The sequence below is a fragment of the Tenebrio molitor genome, chromosome 1 (genome assembly GCF_963966145.1).
Source record: "Tenebrio molitor chromosome 1, icTenMoli1.1, whole genome shotgun sequence".
NCBI lineage: Eukaryota > Metazoa > Arthropoda > Insecta > Coleoptera > Tenebrionidae > Tenebrio > Tenebrio molitor.
The window spans coordinates 16,388,067-16,401,790 of NC_091046.1; the positions used below are offsets into that span (position 1 = coordinate 16,388,067).

Sequence of the window (13,724 nt, forward strand, 5' to 3'; positions counted from 1 at the left end):
TGACGATAAAACTCATATATTTTGAGGTCAAAACGACGTTATCCTGTTCTGATTAATGAAATCAAAAATTAAATTCATCAACTGTCATTTTGACATTTTTAGCCAAATTACTTACCTACGTTGATTACTAAATTAAATCATATTATAAACGGTATCAAGTGGTCAGCGTCATTAGTATTTTTGGTTGCGTACAAAATAAATTCAGAAATAAGCCTTATGTGACTTGCCCTGTATACATATATTTATTTGAAGACCCGATACTATTAATTTTTACGTAACTTATGAGAAGTGACCTCAGTGAAGATTATTGTTGTGTACAAAAAGGCATGCAGAATCATATTCGAGTTATATGGACACATAAATTATTTTCCAATTGCCCAAATTTACAAATGATTCTTAGGTATCTCTTATGTACCTATTTCTTATGTCTTATGTCCAATTGTCCATTGTAAATAAGCACTTACTCTCGTGTCAAAAATAAATTACTCCCTAGGATTTAGGGATATTCGTTACTAGGTTGCCATAAATTTGATCAGGTTGGAGGCTATGTAGTTTCTGGTGACAAACAAAAGATATCCCAAAAATGTAAGGCAGCAAGTTAATCCTAACTAATTGTAAACTAATGTAAATGACTAATTTCTCTCTAAGTGATAGATGATTTTGCGTTTCACAATCAATTTTGGTTACTGGCGGCATATTTATATGAATTTAATCTCTCAATTCAAAGTGACCAACCTTAGGCATTCAAAATTCTAGTTACACACAACATGAAAAACGTTATTTCCTTAAAAGTTCGAATTCTAGGGAGTAATTTATTTTTGACACGAGAGTATACATTTGGATTTTGACGTAACACAAAAGTGATGGCTAGTTTTTATTGCCGGCCATTGTACTATAGGGTTATTGTTTTCCGGGTTGTACCCAGCAATCCAGACAACCGCGGCACAACCCGGAAAACAATAACCCTATTGACAACGGCCGGGAAATTATTCGATTATCGGCCATTGTACTATGGCGGACAATAAATTTAGGCCGGCCTGTCATTGAGTTGACATCAAATTGTGAAGCTGGCATTATGTTCAACTAACCCCATTTTCGATTTTTGTCATTCTTGTCATCGTGACAGCGATAATCAAAATTAAAATTGGTGAAAGAAGCGTGCACCAGAGGGAAGTGCTACTACAAATCAGTTATGCTAGTGCGTCATGATCTGTAACTTACGAAAAAGGCGAAGGAAACGCCAAACAGCTTGAAAACCTTCAGTTTGACAAACTGACACATCAGTCATAATAACAATAAATGGTCGCTTGCATTGACTTTTTTGAAATGTCAGAAATTTGCCGGCCTAAATTTATTGTCCGTCATAGTACTGTCACAGTATATTTATCCATGGGTAAATTCTACTGTGGTACTGTTAGTGGAGTAACGTTAAATTTTTATTTCGGAATCGGTAGCAAGAGCTCGGATTTGAACGAGATTTTTTTTATGTGTTATAAATAAAATATATTAAGACCTTTATAGGTTAAAAATTGCCGCTCATTGTTTATTTAATTAATTTATTGATTATTTATAATAACTGAAATTTTCCAGTTAGAAATCGTTATTTTCGCAAGAATAATACTACAGAACAATGTATTATAACTATTTTCTACTTATTATTTATTCTACTCATTGTAGAATGACCTTGGGAAGAGTAGGTATCTTGTTATATTGAAACTTGTTTGGAATGAATTAAGGGGTTTTCATCAAAAACAACCAATGTCTTTTTTTTCAAATTTTAGTTATTGGCACTACTTGCTGCAGGAATGACATTTGCATCTGTCTGTAAATTTGTGTGGCAAAAACTTCCAAAATCAGGATAATGCAGCGGCACAAAGACACAGCGTTTTAGCAAAAACAGCCAATGTCAAAGTGAATAATATCAAAAACAACCAATGTCACGTTATCTTGGCAGTTTTTGTTTAATAGTTAGTTATTTATTGTATAAGTGTTTTAGATAGCATTTTATTCACGCAAGAATGTTTACACGCGAGAGCTTGTTCGAGCATTTAATTTTCTTAAGTGAATAAAATGCATCTAAAACACGCATGCAATACAACGCTTTATCCACAATTACACTTATTTAGAATCAAAATCGCCTAAAATTTTATCTGCTGTCATCCAAAATCAATTTGACATTTCACTCTGACAACGGCTGTCACCTCAAAAATCATTGAAATTTCGCATTAACTAATTATGGCGTGTTTTATGACTTATAAAACACTAAAGTTTTATAGACCACATTGTGGATAAAATATTATATTGTTTAACAATAATATTCTGCAAATGTAAATCTGGCTGCGGAGGAAATTGTGGATGTAGGAAAACAGGACTTTTTTGCACGTGAGCTTGTGGGAAGTGTAATGGGGAGACCTGTAGCAATTGCCCACCAACTACGGAGTGATCAAGAAGGACTGTTTAAGTTGGTAAGACTGGATCGTATTTTAAATCGTATAACAGGAGTAACTTCCGGTTGTTGGTGGCTTGTCGTTGTTAATGCTATACCTATATCAGATATTTGTCAAATAAACCAACAAAACATATCCAGCTGCAGTGTTATAAATAACCGAATTAAAAAATTTTCTTAATTGTACTGCCAACTTAAACAGTCCTTCTTGATCACCCGGTATTTCAGATGAAAATGAGATAGAAGAGGATGAAACCGGGGAAAACATTTAATTCTTATTATACCGTGAGATCATTTAAATTTATAATTAGAGCAGGTTGACTTGAAAATTATATGGGCAACATCACTGACATCTTGATTTGGTTAGAAAAGTGAGAAAGTTGTATCGAGCATCCGGCTTGGATACAACTTACTGTTAACTGGCCGTTTCATAATTTCTATTGAATTTTGAAGCGTCGCTTTGACAGTGTCAGTGGTGTTGCGGTGGTGTTAATTTTAAAGTCATAGCCTGCTCTAATTATAAATTTAAATGATCTCACTTAATACTCTCATCTACTCTTAATAAATTTGTGAATTTTTACTTTCAGCATTTCCTGTATATGTATTTTTACCAATACCTACCCGTCACAATGATCATTTAAAGAGTTCTCATGACGAAGTCAGATATATAATTTCAAAAAGGATTGTCATCAAGTTTTCGGATTTTTGTTTTGTTTTCGAGTGTCCCGTTATGAGCGGCAATTTTTAACCTATAAGGGTGCTATTCAGAAACATTTTAAATCTGTACTATCTTATAACTAACTGTTGGTTAAATAAAAATTTGTGAAATTGTCATTCAGAGATGATTTTTCGGCTAGCTAAAATTTAGTCACACGTTAGCATTGTTTTATTTTAAACCACGTGATATCAAAATTTAGTCACAACTAAGGAGGTAGTTTTGCAGCTGATTAGCATTATTTGACACTTGTATTTCAGGGTTTTATAAGTTTTGCGTTCAAAGTTTAAGCTATGATCGAAGCAATTCAAGATTTAGCTGAAATAAGAGACGCATTAGACATGGGACAAATTAGCAATCCCAGAATATATAGGGCTCGTGAGAATCCTTTTCAAAAGTATACAGATAGGGAATTCAAAAATCGGTATCGCTTTACAAAGGCTCAAGTAGAAAATTTATATGGACTGCTTGGAAATGAATTTCCTATTGAAAATGATCGTGGTAATCCCGTAGATGGTAAATTGCAGTTGATGTGTGCACTCCGGTATTTTGCCAGAGGGCAAATTCAAGATGATACTGCCGACTTGCATGGTTTGAGTCAACCTACCATAAGTAGAATTATAAAAAAGTAAGAAGATATTGTTTTAATGTAATATTTTGGAGAAAGTAATCTATCTCTAATTATTATTAGGTTAGCAGAATATTTGCTCGACGACGGGCAACTTACATAAGAATGCCTCGAACCGAAGCGGAAGAACTGGAAATAATGAGAGGTTTTTTTGCGATAAACAATTTCCCTCGTGTTATCGGTGCCATCGATGGTAGGTACTCATATTCCAATTCGTAACCCTGGTGGGCCTTTAGCGCAGATTTATATTAATCGTAAAGGGTGGTACTCAATCAATACACAGGTAGTTGTAGACCACCTAGGAAAAGTATGTGATGTAGTAGCACGATGGAGAGGCAGTGCACACGATGCTCGAATTTTTAATGAAAGCATTTTAAAACAAAGATTTGAAAACAATGAATTCAGAGGTTTTCTTATCGGAGACAGTGGTTACGGCTGTACTCCTTATTTACTTACTCCTGTGCTTAATCCAGCAACTAGACAAGAAGAACGATACAATAGAGCACATATTCTTACACGAAATATTATAGAACGTAGTTTTGGAAGATTAAAAAAAAAGTTTTTGTGTCTATTCCAGAAACTTAACACTAATTTAGAAACCGCAAAAGCTGTTATTGTAGCATGCTGTGTGTTACATAATTTATCAATAGAATGGAATGGATTTGAAGATGAAGACCACGACGACGATGATAATATTAGACGACTAGAACAACCCGCTACTAATGCCACAACAAAACAGAAGAGGAATTGTAATTCGTCAACAGTTCATTCGCAGGCATTTCTGATTAAAATGGAGTACCTACTTTTTTGTCTAAATGTAGACACAATATAAACAAAACTAAACAAATGTATCTATTATTTATTATATTTACACATCTACAGAAAATTCATATAATTTTTATTTTCTCATTAATGACTTTCAATTCCAACAACTTCTTTTCTTTCTCTATTTCATGAAGTTCCTTTTGCATTTGTATTTTCAATTCATGCGATTCTTTTTCATTGTTTATTTGCAATTTAAAAAGTTCTCTTTTGTGTTGCATTTCTTCCATCACCTTTTCTCTTTGTAGTTTTAAAATTTCTTTCTCATAGGAACTCATTTCATTCATAAATTGCTGCCTACGCTTTTTACCTTTTTTCCTAGTTTTAGTTGTAACAGTGTTAGGCATTTCGGACACAACTGTTTCACCATTGTTTGGACTTAATTCAGTAACTTCTGCATCAGCTGTAAATATTTCTGAGTCGCTTTTGCGTTGTCGCTGGTGGTACGATTATCAGCACAGGATTACTTTGACTAGACGGTGATTCCTCTGGATTTATATTATCGGAATCGAAGATGTTTTCATTTTTTTCAAATTCATGGGGAATCATATCTGATATAGCCCAATCCAACTCAGTTACAGCATTCTCTGTTTCCAATGGAGGTCCACCGCCTGTTTTCTGTCTGTAGGTTTTTACTTTGGAAACATTTTTCTTTGCCATCTGCTTCATTCTTCGCCATTGTTCTTTTAATCTCGTTATATTTCTGTCCTTATTATTAAACATTGCTGTGAATTCCTCATGGATTTCTTTCCAAACTCGCAATTTTCGGGCATTATTATTCGTGTCCGTTGTCTTATTTTCTATCACAGATAGTCTTTTATTTATGCAATTTATAAGCATGTCTTTCTCTTCTTGGGACCAGTTGGACGTTCTTAATCGTTTTTCGTGTTGTTCTCCCATCTTAATAATCTCCAATTGTAATAAATAATCACTAACTTTCACATTTATTTGTCACTTTGACATTTGTAGAGCAACGGCAACGTCGTTTGTTGACTATCGTTGAATTAAATGTAACCACACTTTAATACTCGATCCTGAATAATGAAAAATTAGATACATGGTAATCGCTGCTAGCTTGTGTTTAAATTAATTCCTTAGTATAGGGCATTCATTTTAAACGTTGGGTAAAGTTGTAAACTCAAAACACCATAAATTACGAAAGCGGCAAATTTTCATTGTATCGGTACCGTAAAGTAGGAATCCCTCTGTTCATATAAAAATGGTATCACGTCGTACTTTCACCATCTTATCGACGAGCAAAAGAAAGAGACGTTAAAATATCCACAAGTAAAAAAAAATTAAAACACATTTTGTGATCAGTGACCAAAAAAATGTAAAGAGATTGTTGATTTTAAATAATGTATTTGACAAATAAGATTACTTAATAAAGAAATAAGAGTAATTAGTAAAGTATCCATTACATGTATCTTTTAAAGTAAGTAAAAAATAAATAATAAAATACGTAAACAAATAAAAAATTAATCGTCATCTGAATCAAATTCACTAGATGATTCACCAGTATTGGCAACAAATGTTAATGGTTTCACTTGGTCTTCTAAAAGTTGATCTAGATCCCACCATTCTTTAATTTTGGACTCGAATTTATTAAACACAGTTTTAGATTCACTGAGTTTCGGACAAGTGTCAAAGCAGGCAAGTTTTATTACAAAACCCAACATTTAAAATGAATGCACTATAGTAGCGACTATAGGATTACTAAAAAATTGTCTGTGAATAGCACCCTAAAGGTTTATAGTATATATATTGCATTCATGACATTAAAAAAAATGATGACAATCGGACCTCTTGTTACCGATTCCGAAATAACGCCGTATTTTTGTCTATCGTTACTCCACTAGTAGTCCAGTCAATAGAGACATAAAAATGGCTCCACCTTGCAAAAGATACAGAAAAGTTTATACTTGGCAGGTATCTTCTATCAGGCATATTATTAATGTTGTTGAGTTTGCGACCTTGGGGGGTTGCCGCTCGCCCCGCCATACTGGAGAATAGGGGTGCAAAATCACATTTTTGCGATTATTTCATTATCCGTGCGAGATACCTCTATCTAAGTTATTATAGAAAATGTAGAGCGTACAATTCTCTACATTTTTTGTTCTTCATGTTTTTTTGTCAGATCAATAGTTTCGTAGTTACAGCCTGTAGAAATCGAGAATTTCTATTGTTTTTGTACTTTTTATTCTTTTCCACACCACCACAGAGGTAGAGCAATAGGGTGCATTTTTTTTTACGTGGTGTCCCCGGTGGACATAGTCTACGATGCAGTAGAAATTTACTGTTTTACTCTTTTTGATCTCTTTGTAACGTAGACGGATCCAAATTATCTGGATCGATCGGTTTAGACGAGCTGAATTCATCAGAGTTTATGAATTCGAGAATTCCTCTTGAGAATTTTTCTCTTGTTCCTCAGGGTCATCATCATCATCATCAGGATCATTTGGCGTTTACCTGTTTCATTAGTATACACGTTGGAGTCCGATACTCTCGTAGACGGAAAAACAATAAATGCTCGATTTCTACAGGCTGTAACTACGAAACTATTGATCTAACAAAAAAACGTAAAGAACAAAAATTGTAGAGAATTGTATGTTCTACATTTTTTGTAAGTAGTTAGATATACGTATCTCGCACGGATAATGAAATAATTACAGAATCTGAAGATCAAGACGAACAAATACCTGAAATCAATGAATTTCTATTTTGGCAAACGCCAGATGATCTTGATGATGATGATGACCCTGAGGAACAAGAGGAAAATTCTCAAGAGGAATTCCCGAATTCATAAACTCTGGCGAATTCAGCTCATCTATACCGTTCGATCCAGATCATTAGGGTCCGTCTACGCTACAAAGAGATCAAAAAGAGTAAAACAGTAAACTTCTACTGCATCGTGGACTATGCCCACTGGCGACACCAGATTAAAAAAAAACGCACCCTGTTGCTCTACCTCTGTGGTGGTGTGGAAAAGAATAAAAAATACAAAAATAAAAGAAATTCTCGATTTCTACACGCTGTAACTACAAAACTATTGATCTGACAAAAAAACATAAAGAACGAAAAATGTAGAGAATTGCATGCTCTACATTTTCTATAATAACTTAGATAGAGGTATCTCGCACGGATAATGAAATAATCGCAAAAATGTGATTTTGCACCCCTATTCTCCAGTATGGCGGGGCGAGCGGCAACCCCCCAAGGTCGCAAACTCAACAACATTAATAATATGCCTGATAGAAGATACCTGCCAAGTATAAACTTTTCTGTACCTTTTTTGCAAGGTAAAACTCCGTATTGATTGGACTATATGTCGCGAGCAAAAATAACTGGTCGTCAAATTCATGCTTTGACGCAATGGACAATGCTCCATTGTAAAACGGACCGAAATGTCATAACCTATCATCATGTCGGTTGTAATTGTAATTTTTTTCCCTTTTTTTGACACTTTGTTGATATAGGCTGCATAGGCATAATCAGGTCTGGATTTTTTTTTATTTGTGACAATCTAACCAAATTTTGAAATGACATTGACGACCAGAATTTTTTGCTCGCGACAGTACGTTAAAAAATCAAATGTTTTTGAAATAATCAACATTTGCTTACACACGAAGCAAATTTCCATCATTAACCAAATCAAAACTGCGAAGGAAGCATAATAATAAATCTACGCAAATAATACACATTTCTTTAAGAATTGCATAAATCCTAGTATCGACGCCACTGCTGGTTTAAATTTTTGGAGATTGCGCAATAATACTAAATTTGTCTCTTTCTATTAACGTCAACCTTAACTACTGCCAATAAGCAATAAACTGTCGTTGGTGAATTTCTACGATTTCCAATAGTGCTTTTCATTTTCTAGTGGTGAATTACCTACATCCTCAAAATCTAAAGTGTTTCAATTTTATTTTGACTCGAGACGACTTTTACACATTAAATCACTTCATTGTACTCAAAACGTATATCTCACATAAATTACAAAATAATGGCAGCCCCGATTGTTATTGCCGCAACGGCGAAACATACTGCCACGGTTAGTATATAATTTTCTAAACAATTCGTTTTGTATTTTATAACAAAGTTATTTTTAGTTAATATTTTTACACGGTTTAGGGGATACTGGGTAAGTTACATATTACATAGCAAAATGACTTGATCCTAGTTTTGAAAATATTTTGCAAATAGGCAAGGATGGGCTAGTGCCATGGCTGCACTACGGCCTGCTCATGTGAAAGTTATATGTCCAACAGCTCCTACCATGCCTGTTACTCTAAATGCAGGATTTCGAATGCCTAGTTGGTTTGATCTGAGGACACTAGATGCTTCAGGTCCTGAGGATGAAGAAGGTAAATTTCTTACAATTTTTTTTTTTTTTTGTTTCTTCAAAATTTACCTAAATTAATGTTAAGATATGAAACAGAAATGTTCTACACAGAATTATAGACATAACATTGAAGCAAATTCAGCATAGTTATGTTAATAATAGCCTTTTACATTCATAATTAGTATCCGTAATAAACCTTTTTAAGTGAGTGAAATTTTTAAAGGTATTAAACAAGCAACAAAACAGATTCATACAATGATAGATAATGAAATGAAAGAAGGTATTCCTGCAAACAGAATAATTGTGGGTGGATTTTCACAAGGTGGAGCATTAGCAATGTATTCAGCTCTTGTGTTCCCACAACAGTTAGGTGGAGTTATTTCATTATCTGGTTGGCTACCACTACACAAGAGTTTTCCAGGTGCTATGAAAACTGTTAAAGACTTACATGTAAGAAGATTATTTTTAGTAAAATTAATAATGGTAATTAATTACATTTTTCCAGGTGCTGCAGTGTCATGGAGATTGTGATCCTGTTGTCCCCTATAAATGGGGTCAAATGACTGCTTCAGTTTTAAAAACATTACTTAAAGAACCTGAATTTAAATCATACCGCGGACTCATGCATACATCTTCAGATGAAGAATTACGAGATGTGAAAGATTTCATTGATAAGCACCTTCCATTGCATTAATTAATAACCTTATTTGTAACTGTTTCAGTTATTGTATATAATTTAACCACAATGTATGATGGAACAAACATTCCTATTTCATGATGATCAAAAAACAAACAATTTTGTTGTAAATAAAGTGTCATTTTAATGTACTTAGTTAATAACATCTCTCAGAATTTAGGTAAATGAATTGTATGTCATTTCTAGAAAAAATACAGTGGTAGATAATTGCACTACTTTCCTAGATTTTGTACTCCAGAACTTTCAGCAAATGTTTGCATCGTCTAGCTTACTAAAATAGGAATTATCTGCTTTGTGTTGAAGTAAATCTTCTTTTAATCCTCATGAAAAATGTTTATATTGTAATTAACATGGAGTACAAAATAAAGTTACATGAATATTAGGCTACATAGTCTAATTCATTATACTTTTTTTTTAATAAAAGTACCATATTACTAATATCAACATATATGAACATTTTCACAAATAATGATTTGCATGTGCAATTGTCAGTTTCAAAGAACTATTCGTAAATTTAGACAAAACTACTATGTACTAACTTGCATTTTGTTGAGTTATTAATTATTATTACTCCTGAGCATTTGAGCAAGCCAAAATACTTCTGCTGAATTGTACATGTGTACATACCTCCAGTGAGCATTTTTGCTTTTTTTCTGAAAAGATTTAATTTCAGTATACCTGCTTACCAGGAATTTTTACTAAAGTCGACGTATGTATCTCCGCACTAAAAACGTTTTTCCAGGCTTTATTAAAACTTTTAATTTACAATTTTTTTTGGAAATATCTCATTAAATGTAATATTACAAAGTAATCTTGACAACTTCCACGCAATTATTTTGTATATTTTCATGGTCCAATACCTATTCCCAGTTACATTTTTCTTAAATTAATAAGCATAATATTCATATACAATAAATTAAATATTGAGCTAATTATAACATAAAATAGAATGATGTCAATGTATGTAAAGAAATTTTATTCATACATTGTTTTAACTTAAATTGAAATTATTCTTGAATCACACTTAATTTTGCCACTTTATACTGCCTAGAGTTTGTATTTCTCACCAATACTTTATTTCTAAAATGCGTTTTTAACAATGCTGATAATGCATTGTTTGTTATATATCCAGTTGCAGCACTCTTTCCCAGGGAATAACTAAAACCTCCCTTAGTCACAAAACCCATTACTTCTCTACAACATGAATATCTTAAACTTATAGATTCTGGCAACCACAATGCCCTCATTTTTTTTGTATATTCCTTCATGATTTCTTTATGATCTTCAGAAAGCTAAAATATAAATGTGATTAAGTGAAACTAAATTTACCATGTAAAACTTACTGGACCTGTGGACTTCATTTTTCGTTGTTTTCTAAGTTTTTTCAATAAACGTTGATGTGTCTGTCTCAAATCTTTTCTTTTTATTTGAAGTTCATCATCACAACCAGGTTCGATGAGAATGTGTTTAAAATCATTTTTTGATTCAGGTAAACAAATAATAGCATATTGCAAAGGACTCCCTCTTTTTTCACATATTAGTCTTACAGGTATGAGACAATTTTTTGGATACTCTGGCATTAATTGTGTTTTAAAATTAAGAAAACACTAAAAATCAACAAACTAGCATAATTAACAGATGACAAAAAATATCTTACATTAATTGTATTTAGAAAATTTTTATCTCTCAATACCCTAAATGTTTCAGTGGGTGTGGAATCCCTTTCCCAATCTTTTAGCAAAATCTCCCAATTGCAAGAGAAAGGACTTGCTATTTTAAACTTGTTATAGTTAATCCTTTTATTAGGTGGTTTTCTAAAAAACTTTTCTCTATTTTCTTTTGATGTTCGATGTTCTTCTTGTTTTCCTGCTTCTGTGTCAGGGTGCAAGAGTTGTGATTTTCCCATTTCAAATAACACTGACTCAGATTCTCTTAAACCTCCTGCCCTCGCACCTCTCATAACAAAAGCAATCCAAAATGATTTTGCCCAAACCCTAGGTAAAATTACGTCCCAACCACTGCCTAAGCCTTCAATAAAAAGTAAGCCACAACAATATATGTCTATGATTTTAAAACCTACCTATATTCTCTTTCTTATTACCAGGTTTTTGAATAAGAATGATGGGTATGAGTGTTTCACTTTGTTCTATTTCTGATCCAGGTACTAATAATTTGCTTTGCAAGTCAGCTATCTGTGCATCTGTTATTTTATTTTCATTCACAGCTTTCCTAAATTTCTGTATCCATAAAGGACTTGCCGAAATATTACCAATTAAATTACATTCAACTGATTTTTTAAATGTAGGTATGCTTTTTGTTCGTTTTCTAGGAACATTTAATCTAGGATCTTTAACAATTAGTGAATGAATTATATGTGGGGAAAGTTCTGACACAGAATCTATATTATTGATTTCTTGCCAGTACAAAGATTGATTATTTATTATTTGATTATTGTCACCAAGTTCAAGATATTCCTTAAACCACTGCTGTGTTGAATTGTTATCAATATTTAATGTAACCAGCGCATCATGCAAAACTGCATTAGATAAAGGTCCTGTTAATCTAAATCTACTTAGTTCATCACTGAGTTCTTCAACTGCAATATCTTGATAATTATTAAAGCATTTACATAACACATTTTTAGCAAGTTCATAATATGAGGCATGAACCCACAGCCATAATTTTGAAATGCCATTATCACTGCCTCCAGGCTGCCACTGATAATTAACAAGACCTATAACTCTTTGAATTAATGATTCCTCCTCAGTATCATATAAAGTCAATTCTCCTTCACGATTTCCTTGGAGGAATGCCTTAGCTGTTATAGTCAAACCATTGTCAGATTTACTTCTCCGTTTAACATTTTCAATGATTACATTTTTATCACCTGAAATTTCTATACACTTCACATATGATATGTCTTGAAGAAGACAATGCTGTGATATTGCTCTATAACAAGCTCTAAATGCCTTGTCACATGGGGAATATGGTAATTTGTAGCCCCACTTTTCCATCATATGAAATCTTTTGGCATGCCAAATATGAGTTTGAAGCCATTTAAATCTTTTAGTTGATCGTTTTGTATATTCTTCTGTTAAATTTTTAGGTCGCCGACGATATTTTCGTGAAGGACGTTTTTGTTTAGCTGGCATACCCGACTTCTTCATTTGATTCAAATGAATCTGTCTTAAACGCCGTGGTAATCTTTTCACGTTATGAGACATAGCTCTTCGTCTCATATGTTTTGGCAAAGTCTGAAACGCTAATTTAGTACCTGACTGGCATACTAGCGAGTTTTTCATAATTTGAATTTCCTGGCTTCTAAACGAAGTAAATTTTACTAGGGTCAATGCTGAAGGAAGCTCCTCTGTACCTCCTAACAAGGAATCAAAATATTCCTCTTCGTTGGCCATTTTTATTTACTATGAATATCTCACAGAGAGAATAACAGTGAAATGCGGAAAACCAAATTTAAAAAAAAAAACACTGTGCAAGGGGTAAACGTTATTTCACTATCTATGTGGCCTTACAATAAAGGCTTTGAAACTGAACTAATATTGTATAACCCCAAATTCTCACAGACATAACCTTATTTCAAAAACATGGAAACATGCAAACATGTCATGTCAATCTGAGCTAGATCTTTCTGTTCACTGGCAATGTGTCAATTTTATATAAAATTTTAAACCTTTAATTACAATACTAAAACGTTATAAGACATTTTATACATTTGTAAAATATCTTAAACCTTTGCATTATAATTACAAAAATAATAAGAAAAACCGCAAAGTAATTTTAAAATGTGAATGCTCAACGAATTGTCCAATGTACTTTAAATTTTATATTTTGTTTTATTCCAGAGTTGTACGCGCATGTGTGTTTTAAAAAAATATATTGGAGCTAAATTTCGTAACATTTCAATTTAATTTTCCAAAAGAAAGTATAGTATAAGTTTCTGGGTTTTAATAGCAATTTAGTACCTACGAGGATTTATTTACATATTATATCCAGAAAGCTGTGGCAGTTAACAAGAAAATTAGTCAAATGAAAATCCATGATCTACATTCAATTATT

General features: G+C 32.9%; 2 protein-coding genes across 2 annotated transcripts; one reads left to right on the top strand and one right to left on the bottom strand.

Annotated features, from left to right (window-relative positions):
• Window positions 1-8,381: 8,381 nt before the first annotated feature.
• Window positions 8,382-10,054, top strand: Apt1 (Acyl-protein thioesterase 1). Its single transcript, XM_069036402.1, has 5 exons — window positions 8,382-8,662; window positions 8,721-8,752; window positions 8,815-8,975; window positions 9,177-9,403; window positions 9,459-10,054. Exons 1-5 carry the CDS (start codon window positions 8,615-8,617, stop codon window positions 9,645-9,647), a joined length of 657 nt encoding a protein of 218 aa, XP_068892503.1. The 5' UTR covers window positions 8,382-8,614; the 3' UTR covers window positions 9,648-10,054.
• A 325-nt stretch (window positions 10,055-10,379) lies between these two features.
• Window positions 10,380-13,374, bottom strand: Pop1 (POP1 ribonuclease P/MRP subunit). The gene is made up of 4 exons (XM_069036340.1): window positions 11,731-13,374; window positions 11,308-11,678; window positions 10,994-11,257; window positions 10,380-10,942 (listed from the first exon to the last, which is right to left on the bottom strand). Exons 1-4 carry the CDS (start codon window positions 13,061-13,063, stop codon window positions 10,658-10,660), a joined length of 2,253 nt encoding a protein of 750 aa, XP_068892441.1. The 5' UTR covers window positions 13,064-13,374; the 3' UTR covers window positions 10,380-10,657.
• Window positions 13,375-13,724: the final 350 nt, after the last annotated feature.

Bases quoted from the DNA above. Each gene is read 5' to 3' on its own strand.
- Apt1 (XM_069036402.1), top strand. From the start codon at position 8,615: ATGGCAGCCCCGATTGTTATTGCCGCAACGGCGAAACATACTGCCACG. The intron at 8,663-8,720 runs GTTAGTATATAA...AGTTATTTTTAG, and splicing joins CGGCGAAACATACTGCCACG to TTAATATTTTTACACGGTTT. The intron at 8,976-9,176 runs GTAAATTTCTTA...AAATTTTTAAAG, and splicing joins AGGTCCTGAGGATGAAGAAG to GTATTAAACAAGCAACAAAA.
- Pop1 (XM_069036340.1), bottom strand. From the start codon at position 13,063: ATGGCCAACGAAGAGGAATATTTTGATTCCTTGTTAGGAGGTACAGAG. The intron at 11,679-11,730 runs GTAGGTTTTAAA...TTTTTATTGAAG, and splicing joins TAATAAGAAAGAGAATATAG to GCTTAGGCAGTGGTTGGGAC. The intron at 10,943-10,993 runs GTAAGTTTTACA...TTTATATTTTAG, and splicing joins AAATGAAGTCCACAGGTCCA to CTTTCTGAAGATCATAAAGA.